Source organism: Mastigoproctus giganteus, chromosome 11 (genome assembly GCF_048544385.1).
Source record: "Mastigoproctus giganteus isolate SK-2022 chromosome 11, ASM4854438v1, whole genome shotgun sequence".
NCBI lineage: Eukaryota > Metazoa > Arthropoda > Arachnida > Uropygi > Thelyphonidae > Mastigoproctus > Mastigoproctus giganteus.
Genome location: NC_143585.1, coordinates 61048414 through 61074156, shown reverse-complemented (window position 1 = coordinate 61074156; position 25743 = coordinate 61048414). Strand labels below are relative to the sequence as shown.

The 25743-nt window shown below is 37.8% G+C and overlaps 1 protein-coding gene across 4 annotated transcripts in view; it reads left to right on the top strand.

The window, feature by feature from the left end:
• The window catches only part of LOC150078048 (heat shock 70 kDa protein 4L-like), a 215676-nt gene that overhangs the window by 75657 nt on the left and 114276 nt on the right, over positions 1–25743 (top strand). For all 4 annotated transcript variants that reach the window (XM_090385252.1, XM_090385251.1, XM_090385254.1 and 1 more), the window contains exons 5-6: positions 10128–10255; positions 22867–23111. In XM_090385252.1, the coding sequence (XP_090241378.1) occupies positions 10128–10255; positions 22867–23111 (373 nt within the window). The remainder of the gene's footprint in view (positions 1–10127; positions 10256–22866; positions 23112–25743) is intronic.

Below are 25743 nucleotides of genomic sequence, written 5' to 3'. Positions count from 1 at the left end.
CACAGAGTTGATACGTCATTCCTGGGTTACTGCTTCCCATATGTAGTACTTTACATTTGTCAATGTTAAACTTCATTTGCCACCTCTCAGCCCATCTGCTCAACTTTTCTAGATCCTGTTACAGCAGCATACTGTCATTAGTTTCCTTAACAACCCTGCCAACCTTCGTATTGTCTGCAAACTTGGACATAAGCTTGATATACCATCATAATTATCATTTATAAATACAGAAAACAGCAATGGATCCAATACTGAACCCTGAGGGACTCCACTAATAACATTAGTCAACGATGAGCAGTGTCCATTGATTACCACTCTGTCTTCTCCCCCTGAACCATCCCTTTATCCATAGCAGCAATTTGCCTCCAATGCCACACTGCTCCAATTTGTGCAGCAGTCTTCCATGTGCAACAGTATCAAAAGCCTTTCTAAGATCCAAATCAAAGTTATTCCCTGCATCCAGTTCCTTTGTGACCACATCATAATATCCAATCAAATTGGTCAGGCATAATATCCTTAACAAAACCATGCTGTGTCCGAGCTATAACTGAAGTCTTGTCTAGATTATCCTACAGTGCTTCTTTAACCAGTGCCTCCATTAATTTTTCTGGAACAGAAGTTAAACTAACAGGTCTATAATTATTTGTGTCGCCATTTGATCCTCCTCTGTGAATTGCGGTCACATTTGCACATCTCTGGTCCATGGGTACCTCCCCTGAGTCCAAAGAAGCTCTCATAATTATGGCTAAGGGTTTGCTTACTTCCTTTGCTGCCTCCTTTAATATAACGATAGATCCCATCTACCCTGGGTGCCTTTTTTATGTTTATCTTCAACAATTTCTCCTCCACTTTCCTCTCAGTTATTACAAAATCATCTAGCTCACTGCCAGAGTTAAACTCACCTCTGGCATTCCCCTCCCTGAATAACATGGGTGACTATGGGGACTAAAGATGCAAAATACTCTTTAGTTTGTTAGCCACCTGAGAAGCATCATCAACAGTTGAACCATCAATATTCAGTGGACCAATCTGATTCATCCCTTTCCTTCTAGAGTTTACATAGGATTCTTAAAGAATTCTTTGTTGTTTTTCTTTGCATCCTTTGCCAAGGATTTCTTATCTGCCTTTGCCTGCCTAATCTCCTTTGTGACTTGGTTACTGACTAGCTTATATCTATCATAGGCTTCCATGTCACCCAATAATTTATATGTATCCCATGCATTTTTCTTCTCTGCCAAATGTCTCATTAGTTCATCTAAAATCCATTTAGGCCTAAACCTTGAATAATATTTCTTAGTTGGTATGTAAAGCCTAGTAGCTTCCTAGATAAATTCTTTGAATGCTTCCCATTTAGAATTTACAGTTGGTCCCACTGTATAGATTTTAAATACTGTCCCAGACCACCGAAAGCAAAAACCCTTCCCTTTACCCTTGATGGTAGTTACCTCTTTGAGTAAATCCCACTTCAGCACACTGTGATCACTGCCACCTAGTGGTTCCTTTATCTGCAGATTCTTAATGCATGAAGAATCACTACTTATAATCAGATCAAGAGTATTACTCATCTAGTTGCCTCCCGAACATGCTGATGTAGAAAACAATCATCCAATAAATTCACAAAAGCCTTGCTAGTGAGTCAGTGACCAACCCACAAATTCCAGTCAATATCTGGGAAATTAAAATCCCCCATTATAAGCCTCTCTGATTTACTGGCCCACTCTATTTCCCTGTACAGTTTCTTATTATACTCATCAGAGTGGTTGGGCCTATAACACACGCCTACTGTCAATTTTGATCTCCCAATGCTTATGTCACACCAAACTGACTCGACACTGCCCTGTCCAGCGATATCGACTGACTTCACTTCCTTGAATTTTATGAGTTTCTTAACTAATAGCATAACCCCTCCTCCCTTCCTATCCTGTCTATCCTTCCTGTGTACATTGTATTCCCCAAATTCCAGTTCTGCATTCCTTATATCTGTGTGACACCACGTCTCTGATATCCCAACAGTTCTGCCTTGGAAGTTTTGAGCAGTGCCTCAAATTCAAATTTATTTACCAAACTCCTAAAATTGGTGTACATGCAATTATTATCATTAGCATTAGTAGAGGCATATGATGCAAGAAAGCAAGCTTATGCAGCATCAGCCAAAAAAAAAAAAAAAAAAAACTTCCACTTCACCCCTCCGTTCGTTTGAAATACCTGTCCAGCTGAGCCGTTTATTTATTTAGGCTATAAACTTCCACAACAAGGGATGGAAGTCTGTTCCACCAACCAACTACCTGCTGGCTAAAGGCAAATTTCCGCACATCTATCCTACATCTGTCTTTCCTCAATTTGAATTTATGCCCTCTCAGGTGATTATTCTGAGCAAGAGGAAGAATTCCATCAGCATTGAGCATGCTCAAGCCATTGAAGGCTTTATACACCTTAATCAGATCACCTCGCAGGTGCCTAGTCTCCAGACACTGTGATTTGCGAAATTTAAGCCTTTCTTCATAAGAGCAACCCTTTGTTCCATTCACTAATCTTGTTGCCCTTCTCTGTACTCGTTCCAGCAACTCTACATCCTTCTTGAAATGAGGCCTCCAGACCTGTATACAGTACTCAAGGTGTGGCCTGACCATTGCCTTATATAAGGGGATAATCACCTCCTTATCCCTGCTAGAAAAATTCCTGTATATCATTGACAAGACACTATGAACTACTGTTGCAGACCGTCTGCACTGCTCAGAAAACTTCATATCTGCCTGCACAATAACCCCCATGTCCTTTTTGTTCTCTACCACTGTCAGTGTAGTACCACTGAGTTGATACGGCACTCTGGGGTTGCTGCTTCCCATATGTAGTACTTTACATTTGTCAATGTTAAACTTCATTTGCCACCTCTCAGCCCATCTGCTCAACTTTTCTAGATCCTGTTGCAGCAGCATACTATCATTAGTGTCCCTAACAACCCTGCCAACCTTTGTATCGTCTGCAAACTTGGACATTAAGCTTGATATATACCATCATCAATATCATTTATAAATACAGAAAACGACAATGGACTCAACACTGAACCCTGAGGGACTCCACTAATAACATTAGTCCATGATGAGCAGTGTCCATTGATTACCACTCTCTGTCTTTCCCCACTCAACCATCCCTTTATCCATAGCAGCAATATGCCTCCAATGGCACACTGTTCCAATTTGTGTAACAGTCTTCCATGTGCAACAGTATCAAAAGCCTTTCTAAGATCCAAATATATGATATCGAAGTTATTCCCTGCATCCAGTTCCTTTGTGACCACATCATAGTGTCCAATCAGATTGGTCATGCAAAATTTTCCCTTGACAAAATCATGCTGTGTCTGAGCTGTAACTGAAGTCTTGTCTAAATGATCCTGAAGTGCTTCTTTAACCAGTGCCTCCATTAATTTTCCTGGAACAGAAGTTAAACTAACAGGTCTTTAATTACTTGTGTTGCCCTTTGATCCTCCTTTGTGAATTGGGGTCACATTTTCACATCTCCAGTCCATGGGTACCTTCCCTGAGTCCAAAGAAGCTCTCATAATTATGGCTAAGGGTTTGCTTACTTCCTTTGCTGCCTCGTTTAATATAACTGGATATATCCCATCCACCCTGGGTGCCTTTTTTATGTTTATCTTCAGCATAACAATTACTGCTCCACTTTCCTCTCAGTTATTACAAAATCATCCAGCTCACTGCCAGAGTTTAACTCACCAAAACTGATTCATCCCTTTCCTTCTAGCATTTACATAGGTTAAGAACTCTTTGTTGTTTTTCTTTGCATCCTTTGCCAAGTATTTCTCATAATCTGCCTTTGCCTGCCTAATCTCCTTTATGACTTGGTTATAGTCCAGCTTATATCTATCATAGGCTCCATGTCACCCATTAATTTATATGTATCCCATGCATTTTTCTTCTCTGCCATATGTCTCATTAGTTCATCTGACATCCATTTAGGCCTATTATACATGCACCTGTTCCTATTCTTAGCTACCCTAACACAACCCATGTATTTACTTGTACTGCAATGACTCCCAGCAGTCTCTGAAATACCCTGCATCTTGTTTTCTAGGCTGCTGCTCATTCCAATAGAAGCAGTGCAAGAATCACTTTCACCTCTGCCAGTGGCTACTGTTAATCTATTAGTCCTTGTATCCCCCCCCCAAGCTAGCAGTTTTCCAACCCACGTAACACTGCCTCGATAGCATCAGCAAATGTTCTTGCACCCTTTCTATTTAAGTGTATCCCATCCCATCCCTGTAGTTTTTTCTACTTATTTTATTTGAAAGTTATTATTTTAAGAAGGCAATTAGAAGAGTGGGAAAATGAAAAAATTTGAGTTTGTTTATAAAAAATTAACTGTTGTTAAATGACTATGACAATTTATAGTAAAAGTAACTGTAATATTAATGAGCAAAGGGAAAAAAAATAGCTTTTGAATGAAATTTTTTTTAGTGGCTTGGATTATAAAATTAAATAATAATTAAAAATAAATCCACTGCCATTATGATTATATTTAATGTTATAGAGAAAAATATTGTCTTTACCTGAAAATAAATAATTAATACAGAGTATAAAATTTTAGGATAGAATAAAAAATCTCACAGCAGCAAATGTGCCATTTCAAGTTCTGTCTCTAGCTTATGTTGCTCCTCCCCCCCCTCTCTCCCCAAGTGTGCTGCTCTGCTTACAAAACAACTTTGTATGCCTCTCCTCTTATTGTCAGCTAGTTGTACCTTCTAAACAACAGCTATAACTGAACAATATTACTATTGATCAATTTTAAACAATCAGTGGGAAAGAGTTTCTTTTCTTCTTTGAAGATTTAAGGCTATAAACCTTTCAAGGTATCCTTTTTGGAGTGGTTTGTGATTAAATCCTTGGACATCTGCATAAATATTTTATAATGATTCAGCATGATGTGTTTGTTTAAGATCCCATGAAGGTAGTGAAGAAATTAAAAGGCCTGGGGGGGGTAATTGTGCAGTCCGACATGTAGTTTTCTGAACAGTGTAGATGGGCTGCTAGGACAACTCATGGGATTCTTCAATGATATACAGGAATTTTTCCAGGAGGAACAAGATGATTGTCACCATTGTATAAGATGGAACAAGTGCAGAGAAGAGCGAGAAGATTAGTCAGAGACACAAAAGGTACAAAAAAAGATGCTCCTACCATAAAAGACTTCAGTTCTGTAAATTTAAGCATCTGGAAATTGGCCACCTATTGAAGAGGGGGACCTGATTGAAGTGTGTTTAAGGGACTAAATGGATTGAGTAAATTATGTGCAGATGGCATCCTAACTCTTGCTTTGATGACACGTAAATATTAAATTGAAAAAGGTTGGTATGGAATAGATAAGAGAAAATTTTGCTTTCAGCCAGGTGATCGACTGTTGGAACAAACTTCTATCTAGTGTTATGGAGGTAGGTAGTTATTTAAATAAATTTAAGAAAGAATTAGACAAATGGGGTGGGGAGTATTTTTTTTTTTTTTTTTTAAGAAAGCTGCTGTTATGTAAGCTTGCCTTGTTTCATCATTTGATACTACTAATACTGAAAGCTAGTACACTATTTTATTATATATTTTGTATGGTGTGGCTATTATACATGGATGTAGTATGCCTGTTGTCAGATTGAGCTCACATTCTGTCACAAAAATGCATGGCCAGTTGTTAACTACACTTGATATATTGGCTGCAATAAAACGAAAATGAAGTGATAAATTCTTCTGGTTACAAAGTGTAAATGGAAATTTGTTTTATTTATTTGTTACATTATATTCTTACAGAATATGAAACAGAAAAGAAATTATCATAATTATCTTTTGCCGTTTATTATTAGTCTTGCTGTTTAACCCATTTAATGTTAAGTATATAGGAAAGAATGTATGCAGTATGCTGTAACGTTTGGAATTTTAAGAAGCATCTCTAACCTGCCTAAAATTTAAGTAGCATTTGAAAAGTAAAAGTGTGGACTCGCTTATTGATTCTTAAGAATGATCACATATATGCATCAAACTACATCACTTAAGTGCCATTTGATGTATATATGCCTCAGTGGTGGTAAACGTGTTAACATCTTTCCACAATTTTGTTTTATAGATTTGTCAGTATATGGCATATCTTTACGTTCCCCTTTTAGGTCAATACACACTTAAATCTTTGTGTACTTTTGACTTCTACTAATCTGTTTTTGAAATTATCCAAATTATCTCTGCTTGATTTCGCCTTGATCTTAAGGAAAGAATGTATTAAATAATAATTGTTTTTTTTCCATGTAAACCCTAAACACGAGAGGTATTAGAACCTATAGTACTTAGTACCATGCTTGGGTTGGAGTTTGAGAAGACGAAAGAAGATATTTGTTGACATTGGACTTGAACTTCTGTAGACTGTAATTTTCAGGAAATACATATGAAGGAAGGTTGTTCCAGAAAACGGCAGTTGAATGAATAAATGAGGAAGATAAAAAGTTGGTTCTCTGAGTTTGGAGTTGGACAGTAAATGGATGTTGGCTGGTGGCGGCACGTGTTCGGACTGTTTTGAAAGAGAGAGCGGGAATTATAGAAGCCAATTCAGAAGAACAGTGCCCATGTACAAGAGGCATGCAGCAGAAACAGTACGTCTATAAGACAGCGAGTGGAGAGACTTTGTTAAAGATGAATCATTAATTAACCTAACTGCCCTCTTCTGAATGGAATCAAGAAGCCTGAGAGAGGTTTTGGGGGCACCGCCCCAGATGTGGGAACAATATTCCATGGCAGGGCGGATTTGCGATTTATACAGAGTGAGCAGCTGTTTGGAAGAAAAGTAACACTTAAAGCGAAAGAGAAAACCAAGTTTTTTAGATGCAGAGGAAGCAATATTTGTAATGTGCTTGTGCCAAGAGAGATTAGAAGTCATGGTAATCCCCAAAAGAGATATATCATTTTGCCTAGAAATTGGAGTGTCACTAAAGATACGCATAGGAGCAGAAGAATCCTTTTTGCAAGATATACTGAGTTTTAGAAGGGTTGAATTCAACTAAGTTGTCTTTGCCGCACTGTAGAATTACCTGAATATCGGCATTTAAGGAATTGGTAGCAGATTTTCAAGAAGTTGAAGCTGATCGAGCAGGGAAAGGTTTCTCAAAATGGAAAGTAGAATGCAATGTGCTATCATCGGCAAAACTATGGATAGCATTTCCAGTCAATGGAAGAAGGTCATTAATATACAAGAGGAAAAGAGTGGGGGAAAGAACTGAACCTTGGGGAACACCAGCATTAGTGGAGAAGTTAGAAGACAGAGAGCCATCTACCATCACCCTCAGTGAGCGATCAGAGAGAAAACTGGATAACCAATTACTAAAAACAGTTGGAAAGCCATAAGATGGAAGCTTGTTTAGAAGACCTTGTTACCTGAGTTAAGTTGCTACCTGTGGACCGGACAAACATGATGAAGAAAATAATAGCTTATGCGTATATATATATCAACTCTGTGTGTGTGTGTGTGTGTGTGTGTGTGTGTGTGTGTGTGTGTGTGTGTGTGTGTGTGTGTGTGTGTGTGTGTGTGTGTGTGTGTGTGTGCGCGCGCGCGCGCGCACACTGAGTTGGCTTTGCATTAGTAATGTTTAATACTTTGTGGGGGTCATTTGACAATACTAACACAGGACAACCTACAACATGCATTACACAATATTTCCAGCAATGCCTACACATTGTTGGATGGATGGTTGTAAACATTGAATGTCCTTTTCCAGTATGTTATATGCTCAGTTGGGTTGAGACTGGTTGAGTTGGGAGACCTTGGGAGGATGGAGAATTCATTGTCATGTTCCTGAAACCAGTTAGAAACCTGCTGGGCCTTATGGTATGGCATGTTGTCTTGTTGATAGACTACAGAGTTGTCTGGATACACTGTCATCATGAAGGGGCATACTTGGTCACTGACAGTAGGCACTCCCATTGAGCTGTTGATTACAGGTGATCAGAGGATGTAGGGAATGCTGTGTAGACAGTCCTTAAACCATAACAAAACCTCCTCCAGCCTGCTGAGTAGTGCATATAGATGCCATGGTCTCATGTTGCTTTCTCCAAATACACATATGCCTATTGGCATGATAGAGTTGGAAACAGGATTCATCAGACAAGGTGACAGATTTCCATATGTCAGTGGTCTAGTGGCACTAACTTGCTCATTCTTGGTGCAGTTTCTTGTCTTGCAATAAGTTTGGGTGCAGTTCTCTGTGGAGACCATCGACTGCCATAGCCTATATGAGGTAATGCCCAGCACATAGGTTGGTGTTGCTATTCCTACGTTGTACCAAGTGGTTCGGTGGGCCATTGCTGTATTGCTGCTGTGTCACGAAATGTGATACAATGCTTACCAGGTACATCAACCATAGATGGCTGTCACATGTGACTTTTGTCTGGTTGTTTGACTGCCATTGAGCCAGTCACTGTAGACCCATGACAACATGGAACAAGAACGCTTAACAATATTGACTGTTGTTGAGATACTGGCACCTGCACACCTTGCCCCCCCCCCACCACAATTGTTACATTCGAAATCAGAATGATCCTGACGCTGATCCACTGTTCTCTGCAAGGAAGACACTCAAAAACTGATATATGATTATGGTTCACCACGTGTGCAAACTACAATCTTATATCAGTCATTCCTGACCTTGAGCCTTCACCAGCATCACAGACTAATCCATTCCTACATGAGGTGGGGAGGTTGCTAATGCAAAGCCAACTCAGTGTATATCCAGGAAAGACTAATACTAAACCTTAGATTCCTCCACTGTATAATGCTTTTCAGTAATTGGAAAAGGTTTTTAAAAAAGTTGGAGGACCTAGAGTTCTCCAGCCTTTTAGAGGTAAATTTTAACTACTCTTGAAAAATTATTTAAAGAAATTTATGTTATTGAAAACAATGTTTTTAGACTTCCTATGATTGTCAGTGCCACTATGATCCTTTCAAATGGTGCATCATTCTTGGATCTATTTATTAGGGTACCAGTTTTCTTGAAACTGATCGTCTTCATCGACTTGAAATGCTTACTGGCCATGTGTTATTAATCTCACTCTTTCTTTTACACATTTTTGTATTATATTCACATGATTCCAACTGAAAATTAATGAAAGTAGGCATTTTGAAACTGAATCATGTACATCAAAGATCAAGAAGCCTTTATACTAAATGGATTAAAAGATTAAAAAAGCATTTATACTAAATGAATTAAAAGATTAAAAAGCATTTATATAACTTTCAGTGTTGAAAAATAAAATTTAAATTATTTTCTATGGTGCATCATGGTGGTCATTTATTAGTATTAGTAGCGGCAAATGATGCCATCAGCTAAAAAAAACAAAAACACCAACACATTTCCCCATATCACTCTCCATCCCCTATAACAGTTTGTTTAATTCTTCCTTGAATTTATTCAAGCCACCCACTTCTACAACACCAGATGGAAATTTGTTCAAACAATTAACTACCCACTGGCTGAAGACATTTCTGCAACAATCCTTCCTCATTTTGAATTTATGACCCCTCATGTCATAGTCTGAGCAAGAGAAAGAATTGCATCTGCATTCAATTTACTCAATCCATTTAGACCTTAAACACTTCAGTCCAATCTTCACATAGATATCCAGTCCCCAGTTGCTGCAATTTGCAGAACTTGAAGCCTTTCCTGGTAAGAGCCCCCTTGTTTCCCTCACTTATCTTGTTGCTCTTCTCTGCACCCACTCCAACATCATCGTGCAAATGAGGCAGCCAGACTTGTATGTTTGTCACAAATACACATAAAAGTATATTACCTGAGTCTAGCTGTATCTCAGTATAGCTAATAGATTTTTATTAATATTATTTCTTAAGCAAAATGCTTGAGAAATAATTTTAAGTGATAATATTATTAAATAAGTGATAAAAGTTGCTAGAGACAAGAAGGCTGCAAAAACTTTATAATAAGCATTTTTGGGAGGGATTCTTTTGAGTTATTTGTAGGATTATTTTGTATAACTTCTGTCAGTAATATTTTGATTTGTTTTTGGTGTATTCTGGAAGTCTAGTTTGTGTATGGAATGTTCATAGTATGCTTTTTGTTTGAATCTTTTCAATAGTGGCATTGTCTTATGGTTTCTACAAGCAAGATTTATCTGAAGAGAAAGCAAAAAACATTGTCTTTGTTGATATGGGATATTCTTCTTTACAAGTTTCTGTTTGTGCCTTAAGCAAAGGAAAACTTAAGGTAAGTTTTATAAGAGAATGCAGTGATTAGTTTTATAAAGGATATTACATGAAGTATTAACTGTATTAGTAGAGGCAAATGATGCAAGAAAGCAAGCTTATGCAGCATCAGCCAAAAAAAAAAAAAAAAAAAAAAAACTTCCACTTCACCCCTCCGTTCGTTTGAAATACCTGTCCAGCCAACCAACTACCTGCTGGCTAAAGGCAAATTTCCGCACATCTATCCTACATCTGTCTTTCCTCAATTTGAATTTATGCCCTCTCAGGTGATTATTCTGAGCAAGAGACAGAATCCCATCAGCATTGAGCATGCTCAAACCATTCAAGGCTTTATACACCTCTATCAGATCACCTCGCCAGTGCCTAGTCTCCAGATATTGTAATTTCCAAAACTTAAGCCTTTCTTTGTAAGAGCAACCCTTTGTTCCATTCACTAATCTTGTTGCCCTTCTCTGTACTCGTTCCAGCAGCTCTACATCCTTCTTGAAATGAGCCCTCCAAACCTGTATACAGTACTCGAGGTGTGGCCTGACCATTGCCTTATATATCCCTGCTAGAAAAATTCCTGTATATCATTGATAAGACACCATGAGCTACTCTTGCAGCCCGTCTGCACTGGTCAGAGAACTTCATATCTGTTTACACAATTACCCCCAGATCCTTTTCATTCTCTACCACTGTCAGTGAGTACCACAGAGTTGATACGTTGCTCTGGGGTTGCTATTTCCCAAATGTAGTACTTTACATTTGTCAATGTTAAACTTCATTTGCCACCTCTCAGCCCATCTGCTCAACTTTTCTAGATCCTGTTGCAGCAGCATACTATCGTTAGTGTCCTTAACAACCCTGCCAACCTTTGTATCGTCTGCAAACTTGGACATTAAGCTTGATATATACCATCATCAATATCATTTATAAATACAGAAAACAATGGACTCAACACTGAACCCTGAGGGACTCCACTAATAACATTAGTCCATGATGAGCAGTGTCCATTGATTACCACTCTCTGTCTTTCCCCACTCAACCATCCCTTTATCCATAGCAGCAATATGCCTCCAATGCCACACTGTTCCAATTTGTGTAGCAGTCTTCCATGTGCAACAGTATCAAAAGCCCTTCTAAGATCCAAGTATATAATATCAAAGTTATTCCCTGCATCCAGTTCTTTTGTGACTGCATCATAGTATCCAATCAAATTGGTCAGGCAAGACTTCCCCTCAACAAAACCATGCTGTGTCCGAGCTGTAACTGAAGTCTTGTCTAGATGATCCTACAGTGCTTCTTTAACCAGTGCCTCCATTAATTTTCCTGGAACAGAAATTAAACTCACAGGTCTGTAATTACTTGTGTCAGCCTTTGATCCTCATTTGTGAATTGGGGTCACATTTGCACATCTCCAGTCTATGGGTACCTCCCCTGAGTCCAAGGAAGCTCTCATAATTATGGCTAAGGGTTTGCTTACTTCCTTTGCTGCCTCCTTTAATATAACTGGATAGATCCCATCCACCTCAGGTGCCTTCCTTGTGTTTAACTTCAACAATTTCTCCTCCACTTTACTCTCAGTTATTACAACATTATCTAGCTTACAGCCAGAGTTGAATACACCTCTGGCATTCCCCTCGCTGAATAACTCCTCATGTGTGAATGTCGATGCAAAATATTCATTTAGTTTGTTAGCTACCTGAGCAGAATCATCAACAGTTGACCCATCGATATCAAGTGAACCAATCTGATTCATCCCCTTCCTTCTAGAGTTTACATAAGTAAAGAACTCTGCTGTTTTTCCTTGCAACCCTTACCAAAGATTTCTCGTAATCTGCCTTCGCCTGCCTAACCTCCTTTGTAACTTGGTTACAGATCAACTTATATCTATCATAGACTTCTGTGTCACGTGTTAATTTATATGTATCTCATGCATTTTTCTTCTCTGCCATATGTCTCATTAGTTCATCTGGCATCCATTTAGGCCTAAACCTTGAACAATATTTCTTAGTTGGTATGTAAAGCCTAGTAGCCTTCCAAGATAAGTTCTTTGAATGCTTCCCATTTTGAATTTGCTGTTGGTGACATCATCAGTTGATCCCACTGTATAGAATTTAAATACTGTCTCAGACCATCGTAATCGCCTTTACGAAAGCAATAACCCTTCCCTTTACCCCCTGATGGTAGTTACCTCTTTGAGTAAATCTCACTTCAGCACACTGTAATCACTGCCACTTAGTGGTTCCTCTATCTGCAGATTCTTAATGCATGAAGAATCACTACTGATAATCAGATCAAGAGTATTACTCCCTCTAGTTGCTTCCCAAACTTGCTGATGTAGAAAACAATCAACCAATAAATCCACAAAAGCCTTGCTAGCGTGTGAGTGACCAACCCACAAATTCCAGTAAATATCTGGGAAATTAAAATCCCCCATTATAAGACTCTGATTTACTGGCCCACTCTATTTCCCTGTACAGTTTCTTATTATACTCATCAGAGTCATTAGGCCTATAGCACACTCCTACTCTCAATTTTGATCTCCCAATGCTTATGTCACACCAAACTGACTCGACATTGCACTGTCCAGCGATGTCGACTGGCTTCACTTCCTTGGATTTTATGTGTTTCTTAACTAATAGCATAACCCCTCCTCCCTTCCTATCTCGTCTATCCTTTCTTTAGACGTTGTACTCCCCAAATTGCAGTTCTGCATTCCTTATATCTGTGTGACAGCATGTCTCTGATATCCCAACAATATCCGCCTTTGATGCTTTGAGCAATACCTCAAATTCATCAAATTTATTTACCAAACTCCTAGCATTGGTGTACATGCAAGTATACATGCGTCTGTTCTTTTTCTTAGATATCCTAACACAACCCATGTGTTTACTTGTACTGCAATGACTCCCAGCAGTCTCTGAAATACCCTGCATCTTGTTTTCTAGGCTGCTGCTCATTCCAGTAGAAGCAGTGCAAGAATCACTTTCACCTCTGCCAGTGGCTACTGTTAATCTATTAGTCCTTGTATTCCCCCAAGCTAGCAGTTTTCCGACCCACCTAACACTCCCTCAATAGCATCAGCAAATATTCTTGCACCCTTTCTATTTAAGTGTATCCCATCCCTGTAGAAGCAGTTCCTTCTGTTAACAAGTACAGACCAGGCTGAAAAAATTCTGTAAATTCAATGGTTTTTGCAAATTCCCTAACTCTGTACAGTACCAAAAAACTTATATGATGACATTTCTGAATTCATCTGTGGAATTCAACCTTCAGCCTGGGATAGGGGTTCCCTCTAAATTAATTCAGAATTCCTATCCTTAACTTAAGATAGAATTTGATTGACGGTTTCAGAAATGTTACCATATTAGTTTATTTGGGTTGTGTATGGAGTTAGGAAATTTCTAAAGAAATTTTCTTATATTACCCTTCCAATGAAATATATTTTGTCACGTGGCAAATATCTTATATAATTATAAAATGTTCTTTCTGTGGCTTGGTTCTAGAAAGGACAATGTCAGTTTTTAACTGTGTTTATAGTATGATTAACTATTATTTTATTGTATATTTCTTATGCTACAATTGCAAATATCTAGCTCTCCTATTCATTACTAAGAGAGCTAGAATGTTTATCACCTTAGCATATGAAAGATATTTGTCATGTGACAAAATATCTCATTATCAATTTTTAGAAGAAACAAATCACAGATTTATAGATAGTGTTTTCAAGTTTCACTAATTTTGGATATAATAACATAAGACAATTGAAAAAGGAAGAATAAAAATCCAGGTAATTAACTTTCCCCATAATTAGTAATAAATTTAATTATTCTCTTTAATAATTAATTAATAAATAAACTAAAGTGTAGGCAAAACATATGGCACAATAAAGATGAGGCTCAGTGAAAACAGTGTTTGCCACTCACAAATTTTGTGCCATCAGGTCAGATAATTAAAATAAGTTATAGCAGATTAAGATCAAATAACCCAAATGGAATTTGTAATTGAAAAAGGTATATGTAATTGAATTTGAGCGTGCATATTTCATAATACATTGGTACAAGCAATGATCATTTCATTATACATCAGCACAACAGTAGCTTAGCTTTGAGATAACTTATATCATGGATGAAAATGAATGGTAGATTTATAAACCAGATAGATAGCATATACTGTTCTACATGCATTTATTTTTTATTGGATTGTATTACATTCAATACAATACACTCATAGATAACATACAAATATATGCAAACGTATGTAATAATACAAATACAAGATTGCCTGTTTTTTTTTGATAAATTGACTTGGTCATTATTAAGGGCCCAACTATTATCAGAGATATAACAGTTCAGCTACATTTCCCTTAGACACTACCCATAAAATGAGTAATGCATCCAAAGACATTTCAGTGATCAGTGACAAAGGAGAGGGAAACTTCTTAGGCCCTATCAACTGCAGTGGTAATTTCCAGATGCTGAATACAAATGCTGTGTAAGAAATGTTTAAGAAAATTATTCTAGAAGCCATGAATATAGCATTAGCATTAGTAGAGGCATTTGATGCAAGAAAGCAAGCTTATGCAGCATCAGCCAAAAAAAAAAAAAAAAAAAAACCACTTCCACTTCACCCCTCTGTTCGTTCAAAATGTCCAGCTGAGCCTTAAACTTATTTAGGCTATCAACTTCCACGACAAGGGATGGAAGTCTGTTCCACCAACCAACCACCCGCTGGCTAAAGGCAAATTTCCGCACGTCTATCCTACATCTGTCTTTCCTCAATTTGAATTTATGCCCTCTCAGGTGATTATTCTGAGCAAGAGGAAGAATCCCATCAGCATTGAGCATGCTCAAACCATTCAAGGCTTTATACACCTCTATCAGATCACCTCGCTGGTGCCTAGTCTCCAGACACTGTAATTTGCAAAACTTAAGCCTTTCTTCGTAAGAGCACCCCTTTGTTCCATTCACTAATCTTGTTGCCCTTCTCTGTACTCGTTCCAGCAGCTCTACATCCTTCTTGAAATGAGGCCTCCAGACCTGTATACAGTACTCTAGGTGTGGCCTGACCATTGCCTTATACAAGGGAATAATCACCTCCTTATCCCTGCTAGAAAAATTCCTATATATCATTGACAGTACACCATGAGCTACTCTTGCAGACCGTCTGCACTGCTCAGAGAACTTCATATTTGCCTGCACAACCACCCCCAGGTCCCTTTCATTCTCTACCACTGTCAGTGTAGTACCACAGAGTTGATACGTTGCTCTGGGGTTGCTGTGTCCCATGTGTAGTACTTTACATTTGTCAATGTTAAACTTCATTTGCCACCTCTCAGCCCATCTGCTCAACCTTTCCAGATCCTGTTGCAGCAGCATAATGTCAGTAGTGTCCTTGACAACCCTGCCTACCTTTGTATCGTCTGCAAACTTCGACATTAAGCTTGATATACCCTCATGAATATCATTTATGAATACAGAAAACAATAATGGACCCAACACTGAGCCCTGAGGGACTCCACTAATAACATTAGTCCACGACGAGCAGTGTCCATTGATTACCACTCTCTGTCTTCTCCCCCTCAGCCACCCCTTTATCCACAGCAGCAATTTGCCTCCAATGCCACACTGCTCCAATTTGTGCAGCAGTCTTCCATGTGCAACAGTATCAAAAGCTTTTCTAAGATCCAAGTATATAATATCAAAGTTATTCCCTGCATCCAGTTCCTTTGTGACGGCATCATAGTATCCAATCAAATTGGTCAGGCAAGACTTCCCCTTAACAAAACCATGCTGTGTCCGAGCTATAGCTGAAGTCTTGTCTAAATGATCCTGCAGTGCTTCTTTAACTAGTGCCTCCATTAATTTTCCTGGAACAGAAGTTAAACTCACAGGTCTATAATTACTTGTGTCAGCCTTTGATCCTTCTTTGTGAATTGGGGGTGACATTTGTACATCTCCCCTCTGTGGGTACCTCCCCTGAGTCCAAGGAAGCTCTCATAATTATGGCTAAGGGTTTGCTTACTTTCTTTGCTGCCTCCTTTAATATAACTGGATAGATCCCATCCACCTCGGGTGCCTTTCTTGCATTTATCTTCAACAATTTATCCTCCACTTTACTCTCAGTTATTACAAGATTCTCTAGCTTACTGCTAGAGTTGAATACACCTCTGGCTTTCCCCTCGCTAAATAACTTCTCATGTGTGAATGTCGATGCAAAATATTCATTTAGTTTGTTAGCTACCTGAGCAGGATCATCAACAGTTGACCCATCGATATCAAGTGGACCAATCTGATTCATCCCCTTCCTTCTAGAGTTTACATAAGTAAAGAACTCTTTGCTGTTTTTCTTTGCATCCCTTGCCAAAGATTTCTCGTAATCTGCCTTCGCCTGCCTAACCTCCTTTGTAACTTGGTTACAGATCAACTTGTATCTATCATAGGCTTCTGTGTCATGTGTTAATTTGTATGTATCCCATGCATGTTTCTTCTCTGCCATATGCCTCATCAGTTCATCTGACATCCATTTAGGCCTAAACCTTGAACAATATTTCTTAGTTGGTATGTATAGCCTAGTAGCTTCCAAGATAAGTTCTTTGAATGCTTCCCATTTTGCATTTGCTGTTGGTAACATCATCAGTTGATCCCACTGTATAGAATTTAAATACTGTCTCAGTCCATCATAGTCGCCTTTACGAAAGCAATAACCCTTCCCTTTACCCCTAATGGTAGTTACCTCTTTGAGTAAATCCCACTTCAGCACACTGTGATCACTGCCACCTAGTGGTTCATTTATCTGCAGATTCTTAATGCATGAAGAATCACTGCTGATAATCAAATCAAGAGTATTCTTCCCTCTATTTGCCTCCTGAACATGCTGATGTAGAAAACAATGATCCAATAAATCCACAAAAGCCTTGCTAGTGTGTGAGTGACCAGCCCCCAAATTCCAGTCAATATCTGGGAAATTAAAATCTCCCATTATAAGACTCTCTGATTTACTATCCCACTCTATTTCCCTGTACAGTATCTTATTATACTCATCAGAGTCATTAGGCCTATAGCACACTCCTACTCTCAATTTTGCTCAATATAGTTGTTGCACTGGTAGAAGAATGCCAGAATGAATGATGATGAGAGTTGGCAGACCTTATTCAGCCAAACTATGGAACCTATAAGCAGGATGTAACAATACTACAGATGAGGTTGGTGCACTATGGCCTTAGTTGCCGATGCACCCAATAAATCCCTAAACAAACAGATGAGGTAAGAAAACCAACGGCTGCTTTTGAGAAGTCACTGGCAATAAGATCTATTAAAAATAGGGACAAAAAATTTTCATATGTGAATGCAAAAAAGAAAACAGTAAATCATGTAGGCCCCCCCCTCCAGGTCCAAAATGGTGAAATTATAGACATTCCAGCCATTGTCGCAGATGAATTGAATAGGTATTTTGCAGTTCATTTTTGTGTTCATTTGCATATGCAAATGAACCCAAAAATGAACAAGTTCAGTTGTTCATTTGCATATGCAAATGTCATCCTGGTGGATGACATTTGCACAAAATTTTATATTTTGATCTTATAGAAAGTTGCCAAGCCATTTCAAATTTCATTAAAATCAGACAAACAGAAATCCACCAGTTATCTGTACACTTCATATTGTACAAATAACTGCTGTACTCCCAAGGAATGACCACAATGTGTTTGTAGTCATTCCTTGGGAGTCGGGAGACTGACTTTTGCATCACTTCAACTCTCTGTCACACTTCATTCAGTTCACCCTTCAACTGAAGTCAGGCAATGCCCTTCCTTTTTTGGATACCCTTGTTCCCCACAAGGGCATGCATTTAAAGATGTTCAATCACAAGCCAATGTGTGCTGGCCAGTTCACCAACTGCCTGTCAGCACATGCACTCAGCCATCTTCTCAGCACAGCGCAAGCCCTACTAACTCGTGCCTGGACCCACTCCATTTCTGTGGATGAAAGGCGCACTGAGATTGTTAAAGGTTGAAGGCAGATCTGGCAAAGTGCGGCTACCCTTCCAGTGCCCCAGATAGGTGTAACCTACAGATCCATGACCACGTTGCCAACCACAGGGCCACACGCAGTGATGACCCTGTCTCGACCACCTTTATCCCCTACTATCCAAACCTGTCACAACAACTTTCTAAGGTCTTACAGGCTCACGGGATAAAGTGCTTGCAACTTCCAGGCAGAAGATTGCGGTCCCTCGTTTCAAGGGTTAAGGCATCGATTCCCCCCCCCCCTCCTGCAAAGCGGCTTAGTGTACTGTATTTCCTGCAGAGACTGCACTGGCTGCTACATTGGGGAAACCGACAGAAGACTCAATAATAGGACCACCACAGTACGCACATTACATTCTGTACTTTTGTGAAAGCAGTCACAACTGAAGAAGGACATCCCCTGTCTGAAAGCTGTTGTGTTTATTACTTTTATTTTTGTTCCTATTTTAACCTGTATCAGTTTATTAAACAGAGTTTTTAACTCCAACCTGTTTTATTTAATCTGTTGCTTCCCAGTGACACTACATTGTTTACATTAAATATGAATCCTGGAAAGTTAGGCCTATATTCTCTTGAGTGAATATTATGTTATGAGGTATACTACCCTTCAAAAAGTATCCAGATATTCCAGTTTTTACAGTCCATTTGACTTTTGAGGATAAACAAACTCAGACTGGTATATAAGGAGGACGCACAAACCACATAAGTTAATTGTTCTCATTGTACACTAAAGTCCACTAGCCTAAATAAATTTAAGGCTCAGCTGGACAGGTATTTCGAACGAACGGAGGGGTGAAATGGGAGAAAGTAGGGTTTTTTTTGGCTGATGCTGCATAAGCTTGCTTTCTTGCATCATATGCCTCTACTAATGCTAACAGAGGTTGAGATGTGATGCCTTAAACTGAATTTAAGGGATCACACCTCGGTTTTTGTGGAGAGTGGTGGGGATTAAGCCAGATATCACAGACTCAATGAGTCTTACCTTGCAGGATACAACAAACACTGTAATTGTCCAGACAGCAGAAGAAAGTAGTCCTATGGAGTAACAAATCTTGTTAAACCTTATTCCAATCAGATAGGCGAGTGTGGGTGTGGTGGCCTGAAGAATGTCTGCTGTCAGGATGTATTGTGCCAGCAATGATGTTTGAAGTTGGTGACAGTTATGGTGTGATGCTGTTTCTTATGCATGACCTAGGACTTTTGATGGCTGTGTAGGCGACTGTGAATGCCAATTCTTACTTTAACATTTTGGACAATTCCTTCCCTTTCTGCATTTTGGCAGTTCTTTGGTCCCATATTTGTTTCTGCAGGATGCCATACCACCAGTGCTGTTTGAGAATGGATCATGGACATTAATGTACAAAAGTTGGAATGGCTGGTGTAGAGTACTGATTTGATTTCTATGGAACATCTGTAGAATGAACTGGAATTTTGAATGAGGGCCAGACCAACACAACCCACATCAGTAGCTCAACTAGTCCATCTTCAGCAGAAGAAATGGGGTCGATACCCACTGCAGTTTATTATTTGTTGCCAGAAGGCTACTCAGGAGATTGGAATATGCCAAAGCAGAACTAGCACATTCTGCTTTGGAAAAGGACACAAGTGACAGTGATGTCAGTGTGAAACCAACAGGTGTTCAGATACATTTTAAAGGGTAGTGTGTGTTCAGTGAACTGAAATATTAATAGTATATTTCACTAGTTTTAAGAAATAATACATTTCATTGATTTTAATAATATATAAAAGTTTCCTATTTTTATGTATTATTAGTTAATTAATTAGTAATTAATTGATAAGTTAATTATAACAAGAAGAAATGCTCTTAAGAGCCAAATGTAGACAGGAGGGCCATTGTTATGAACAAAACTCTGAGTCAACATTTCTGAAGAAGGCAGAGTCTGCAAATTGAGAACCATTCTTTTAAATTATTAAAACAGTGGTTCTGTACTAGGTCAAAGAGTTATTAAAATATCAGTGAATTATTACACCACTCTGCATTTTCGATGTTTGTAAACTAATAGCTGTTTTTAATTTAGTTTTTTTACGCTGATTTCAGAAATTCTGTTCGTTTTTTTTTTTTTTTTTTTTCTTTCTCACGTACCAGTTTTTCACAAATTACTTAAGTTAATCTCATGAATTGTATTATTGAATGCATTAAGTTAGGAGTAAATGCTGGGAATTTGTACACTAAATTTTCACATGGCAACACTGCCTTTGGTCATTTGTTTCTTGAGACCTCCATGCAGCAGTGCTTATCAGTGTGAGCTCAGTTTATTTTTGAGGTTATCTTGTCAAATTTGTGCTGAAAAGTAAGTAAAATGAGTTCACGCAAGTATTTGAACAATCCGAACTTATTTTGTTATATTTGTGGAAGTTATAGTCCTCATGCAAAGATAAGATATTACAGAATTTGTTAAGAATATGTATTGTGCTTATTTTGGAACGAAATACGGTGACTAAGATGAACAATGGGCTCCACACAGAAGTTTGCTGAACCTGTTTTGAAGCATTGAGATTGTGGAAAAATGGTAAAAATAAGGCTATGCCATTTGCAATTCTCGTGATTTGGCAGAGCCTACAAACCACTGTGATGACTGTTACCTTTGCTTAGTTAACGATACAATACAAAGAGTAAGAATATCATTATGTATCCTAATATTCCATCTGCCATTAGACTAGTCCAGCAGGTTATCTTCTATGGAGATGACCTGCCGATTCCATGCCCTCCACTTATATTGGAGAATGTAGCAGCAGAGGGTGTCAAAAGTGATGTTTGTGAAAATGAAACTGAAGTCTACACACCTGGGGACAATGAGTCCAGCCCTCAACTGTTTTCACAGCATGAACTTAATGATCTGGTAAGAGATTTAAATCTACCAAAGAAATCTGCAGAACCCCTTGGTTCTAGTCAAAAAATCTAGTACATAGGATGTTTTTCTCATGGTACAGACACAGAGAAATGAATTCCTCCTGTACTTCTCTGAGGACGATTCTATGTTTTCTGTTGTTTGTTTGTTATTTGGTTTTTAGGAGCATTAGCAACTAAGGCCATATTGCTCCGGGGATGTGCATTGGTCATTCCCTGACCTTTCCGCATCCTCCGTATTTGTTGGGCACGGGCTCGAACCCCAGTCTAATTAAGAAGCATGTGCTAAGCACTGCTGCTCCTGCCCACCTGGCTACAGAGGTGCCCTATGTTTTTTGCAGTAATATAAATGACTTAATTATCTGTTTAGGATTTAGTTACAATCCTACACAGTGAAGGCTTTTTATTGACTCATCAAATAGGAGTCTCAAAAGTGTGTTTTCCACAATGGAAATAAATATGGGTCGATCCCAGTAGCTCGCTCTGTGCATTTGAAAGAAACACGTTGGTTGAAGAAGCTGTTGATAAATATTAAGTAGGAAAAACATGGTTGGTTGGTCTGTGCTGACTCTGAAGTGATAGGCATGTTAGTTGGACAGCATTCTGTCTACACAAAAATGGCTTGCTTTTGTGCGAGTGGGACAGTTGGGCAAAGAGTAAACACTGGAATGTCAAGCTCTGGCCAGAGATGGGCAGTTTGTTGCTTGGATAAAAAAACATAGTTCATAAGCCACTGGTAGACTCCAAAACTGTCCTACTTCCACCCTTGCACATCAAACTGGGTTTGATGAAACAGTTTGTAAAAGCTTTACCTCAGGACGGTTCCTACTAATCACCCAAGCGAAGCTAAAACAAGGTAATTTTCTTGGAGCTCAAATTTGCAACTGATGAGAGACTGAGATTTTGAGGGACCTGTGAATAAAAGGGAAAAACAGGCATGGATAAGCTTCAGGTCTGTTGTTAAGAACTTCTTAGGGAACAACAAGGATCCAGACTGCAAAAATATAGTTGAAAATATGAAATACAAATTTGAAAATATGTTGGCAAACTTCAAGAAGTTGGGCTGCAACATGAGTTTCAAGGTACATTTTTTTTTTTTTTTTACACTCCCAAATCACTACTTACTAGAAAATTTAGGAAATTAGTGAAGAACAGGGTGAGAGGTTTCACCAGGACATTAAAGACATAGAGATGAGGTACCAGGGGAGGTGGAATGTCAACATAATGGCTGACTATTGCTGGATGCTGAAGAGGGACTGTAAAGTAAAAGGATCTACAAGATAATGAAAGAAATGAAAATTTGATCCATAAATCAGTTTTTAAAATGAAAGGCGAGTGTTTAATGGACTTTTTACCACACTGTCCTTTTTAATAGTTTTCAAATGTATTTAAATGTAAAAGTCTGCTGAAAGTAGCATTTTGTTATAAATGCAGTGCACAAATTCTACCAGAATTAATAAAAACTGGTAAAAAATCAAAATTTTTTTTGTGATTTTTGAAGAAACCTGATGTGATGGAAAAACATGGAAGTCATTTTTGAAATCAGCATTAGAAAATGATTCAGAAACACCCTTTTCTGTGAAAATGTCAGTGAATTTTTTTCAAAAATGCAGAGTTATATAACACATTGTTTCATGAATTTTAGTTTTTTTTTTTAGTATTTTTTGACAGTAACTGAAATTTCATCTAACGTATTTCTGAAACATAAATAGCAGATTGGCTTATCTTATAGATGTTAGCTACAGTTTGGGATACAGATGTAGGTGGTCGAGATTTTGATAATGCCATGGTGCGTTTCTTTGCTGAAGAGTTTTGCCATAAGTATAAACTAGATGTAATGTCTAATTGGAGGGCTGTAGTACGTCTTCTTCAAGAATGTGAGAAATTAAAGAAACAGCTTAGTGCTAATCCTCAAGATCTGCCTTTGAATATAGAATGTTTTATGGATGATAAGGATGTTAGCGGTAGAATGGGAAGGTGAGTGCCACACTTGATTTGTTTATTCTCTCTCTCTCTCTCTCTCTCTCTCTCTCTCTCTCTTCCTTTCATATTAGCCTTTGTGTTCCCCTCCTCTTCTCTCATTTCAAAAGTACAGCCACTCCCCAATGTATGTAAGGGTTGCGTTCTGCTGAACTCTACGTAAGTCAAATTTTTCATAAGTCCGTATTTTTGTAAAGGTTTATGCAGCTATGCACACTAAATTTGATTGAAGCAAAAAATAAATGTTCGACGAACATGTAAATAGAATTATTTATTCAATTTTTTTATCTCATGTGCAGGAAAATTTTCAGAAGTGTGCAAAACCTATTAAACCACACATTTTTTACTGCAAACTTAGCTTGGGGTTCACTGTATTTATCCTTAATATCTTCATAGATACTTCTTGCTTTTGCTTGAATGGCCATTAGACTCGGGGGCACTTGCTTCTGAATTTGATTTTCCATCCGTATTATTAATAGCTTTTCCATCTTCGATATAGCACCTGAATGCTGTTTTGTGATCTATGTCGATCTTAAATACGTAATTCCTTTAACATGTTCTTTTATACGCACACTATCCTTTAAAATAGTATTCACTGTTGAAGCAGCGAGACCTAATTCCCATGCAATAGATGTCAGTATTATCACACACAATTATCAGTATTATCACAAATGTAATAAGATTGAGTTCACAACCCGTTTATAATAGATTTCGCTAACAGAAAAGCCCAATAAACCGGAAAGTGGAAATTGTTTTACCGTTGTGACCTCCAAAAATGTGCTTTAGAAAAATTTCACAAAGGCCTTCAAAATTGATTCTTATAACGTATGATAAAGATGAAAGTGTAGTCCATTCTCCGGCTGGACTGCGAGCCCTTCCTCCCAGTCAGTAGTAGCATTTGTAAACGTGTTGGCCACATGTTCTGTTTTTGCATCCTTTAGTTAAAAGTGATTTTTGTGTTGTGGTTATTTGACATAAATTTATATAAAACTAATACAATTTCCATTATAAAAATGACCTTTTAGAGAGTTAAATAGCTTAGTTATATAGCAAAAATTTTAACTTCTGAGGTCTTGTAACGAATTAACAAAAAAAGAAGCAGAACTGTGAAAAAAATGTGTTTATTGGGTTCACATTGTGATATTTTCACAATACCTCCATTTATTCCTACGGGATGCAAAATACATTTTCATATTTTTTTCAGTTTGACTGGCTGGCAAAAACTTACGTAAGTTGGGGAGTGCCTGTATTTTGTTTCATATCTTCCCATTATTTATCTTCATATCATTTTGTGTTATTTTTCTTTGTTACACAGACTGTCCATAATGATAATTTTTTTTTTGTTCATAAAAAAAGAGTAATCAATATTTTTTATTATTTATCTTAATTAATAAATAGCATAAATGTTCATAATATGTAGGTAATTTAACATAATATGCAATATAACAGTTTTGAACTCTAAAAACCCCACTTTGTTCAGATAAATCATCTGGTGGTGGTGGTGGTGGTGGTGGTTTTGTGAGCAACAAATCATCTGCTCAAGTAAGGTTTTGATTTTTTTTTTTTTTTTTATCTTGCAGTTCAGTGTGCTAATCAGTTTAATGTGTAATGTTTGCCGGCTAAAGAAGCACCCATAAGGGCCAGCAAGATTTCAACTTATTTTAACATTATTATTTGATAAATATAAATTACTAATTAATTAAATAATTGTCTATTTAAATATCTTTGCCACACAAGTGATGCTTCATGAGCATCACTTGTGTGGCTCTGTATGTGTTACATTTAATACACATTCTAATAATATGGTTCTCCTATAATGTGTCTGGATTATTACATTACCTGTAAGGAATAACAGGGGTAAATTTTAAAATGTTTGTCAGTTGTGCACTCTGTCAATAAGTGGAGAAGGCATATTCTAATAAACATTTATGTAAGTTATATCATAAAAATTGCCTCATGAGATCACAATATTTCACTGAACAAATTTTCATTTTTGCACATCTGGGGAAACTTTTCTGAAAATTCAATGCTCCTATCTCAATTATCCTTATTAAGTGACATGTCAATTTAGAATGTAAATCTCATATCCTGAATCTTTTAAAATTATTCTTAGTGAAGTTTGGGGTATTTTTAGCTTGTTTGCAAGCTCTTTTGTGGATTTTAGTGAATTTGTTTCAGAACATATGTAGCATTATCTTCTGTTTGAGCTGGACATGGTCTTCCACTTCTAATGACAAATTTAGCAACAATTCTTCTTCCCTTAAATCAGGGGTTGGCAACCTTTTTTGAGTGAAGAGCCATTTTTGATCTAATTAAAAAAAAAGAGAGAGAGAATCCGAAGAGCCGTACCTCAGCCCAAGCTGGAGGAGGGGGGGGAGTGTTTTTTAAGAAATGGAATAGAGTGAGAAGGTATTTTATTAAAAATATATATATATATATATATATATTGAAATATTATTAATTAATGTTGAAAAAAAATGTAACAAACATTCAATTAGATACAAATTAATGTGACCTTTGCTGCTGAACTTCTTGAGCGAGTCTCTCAACATCAGGTGAGTATGCTGTAATTTTCATCTTTAAACATGCTGAGAGACTTACATTGTTCAGGCAGTTTCTTGATTTATTT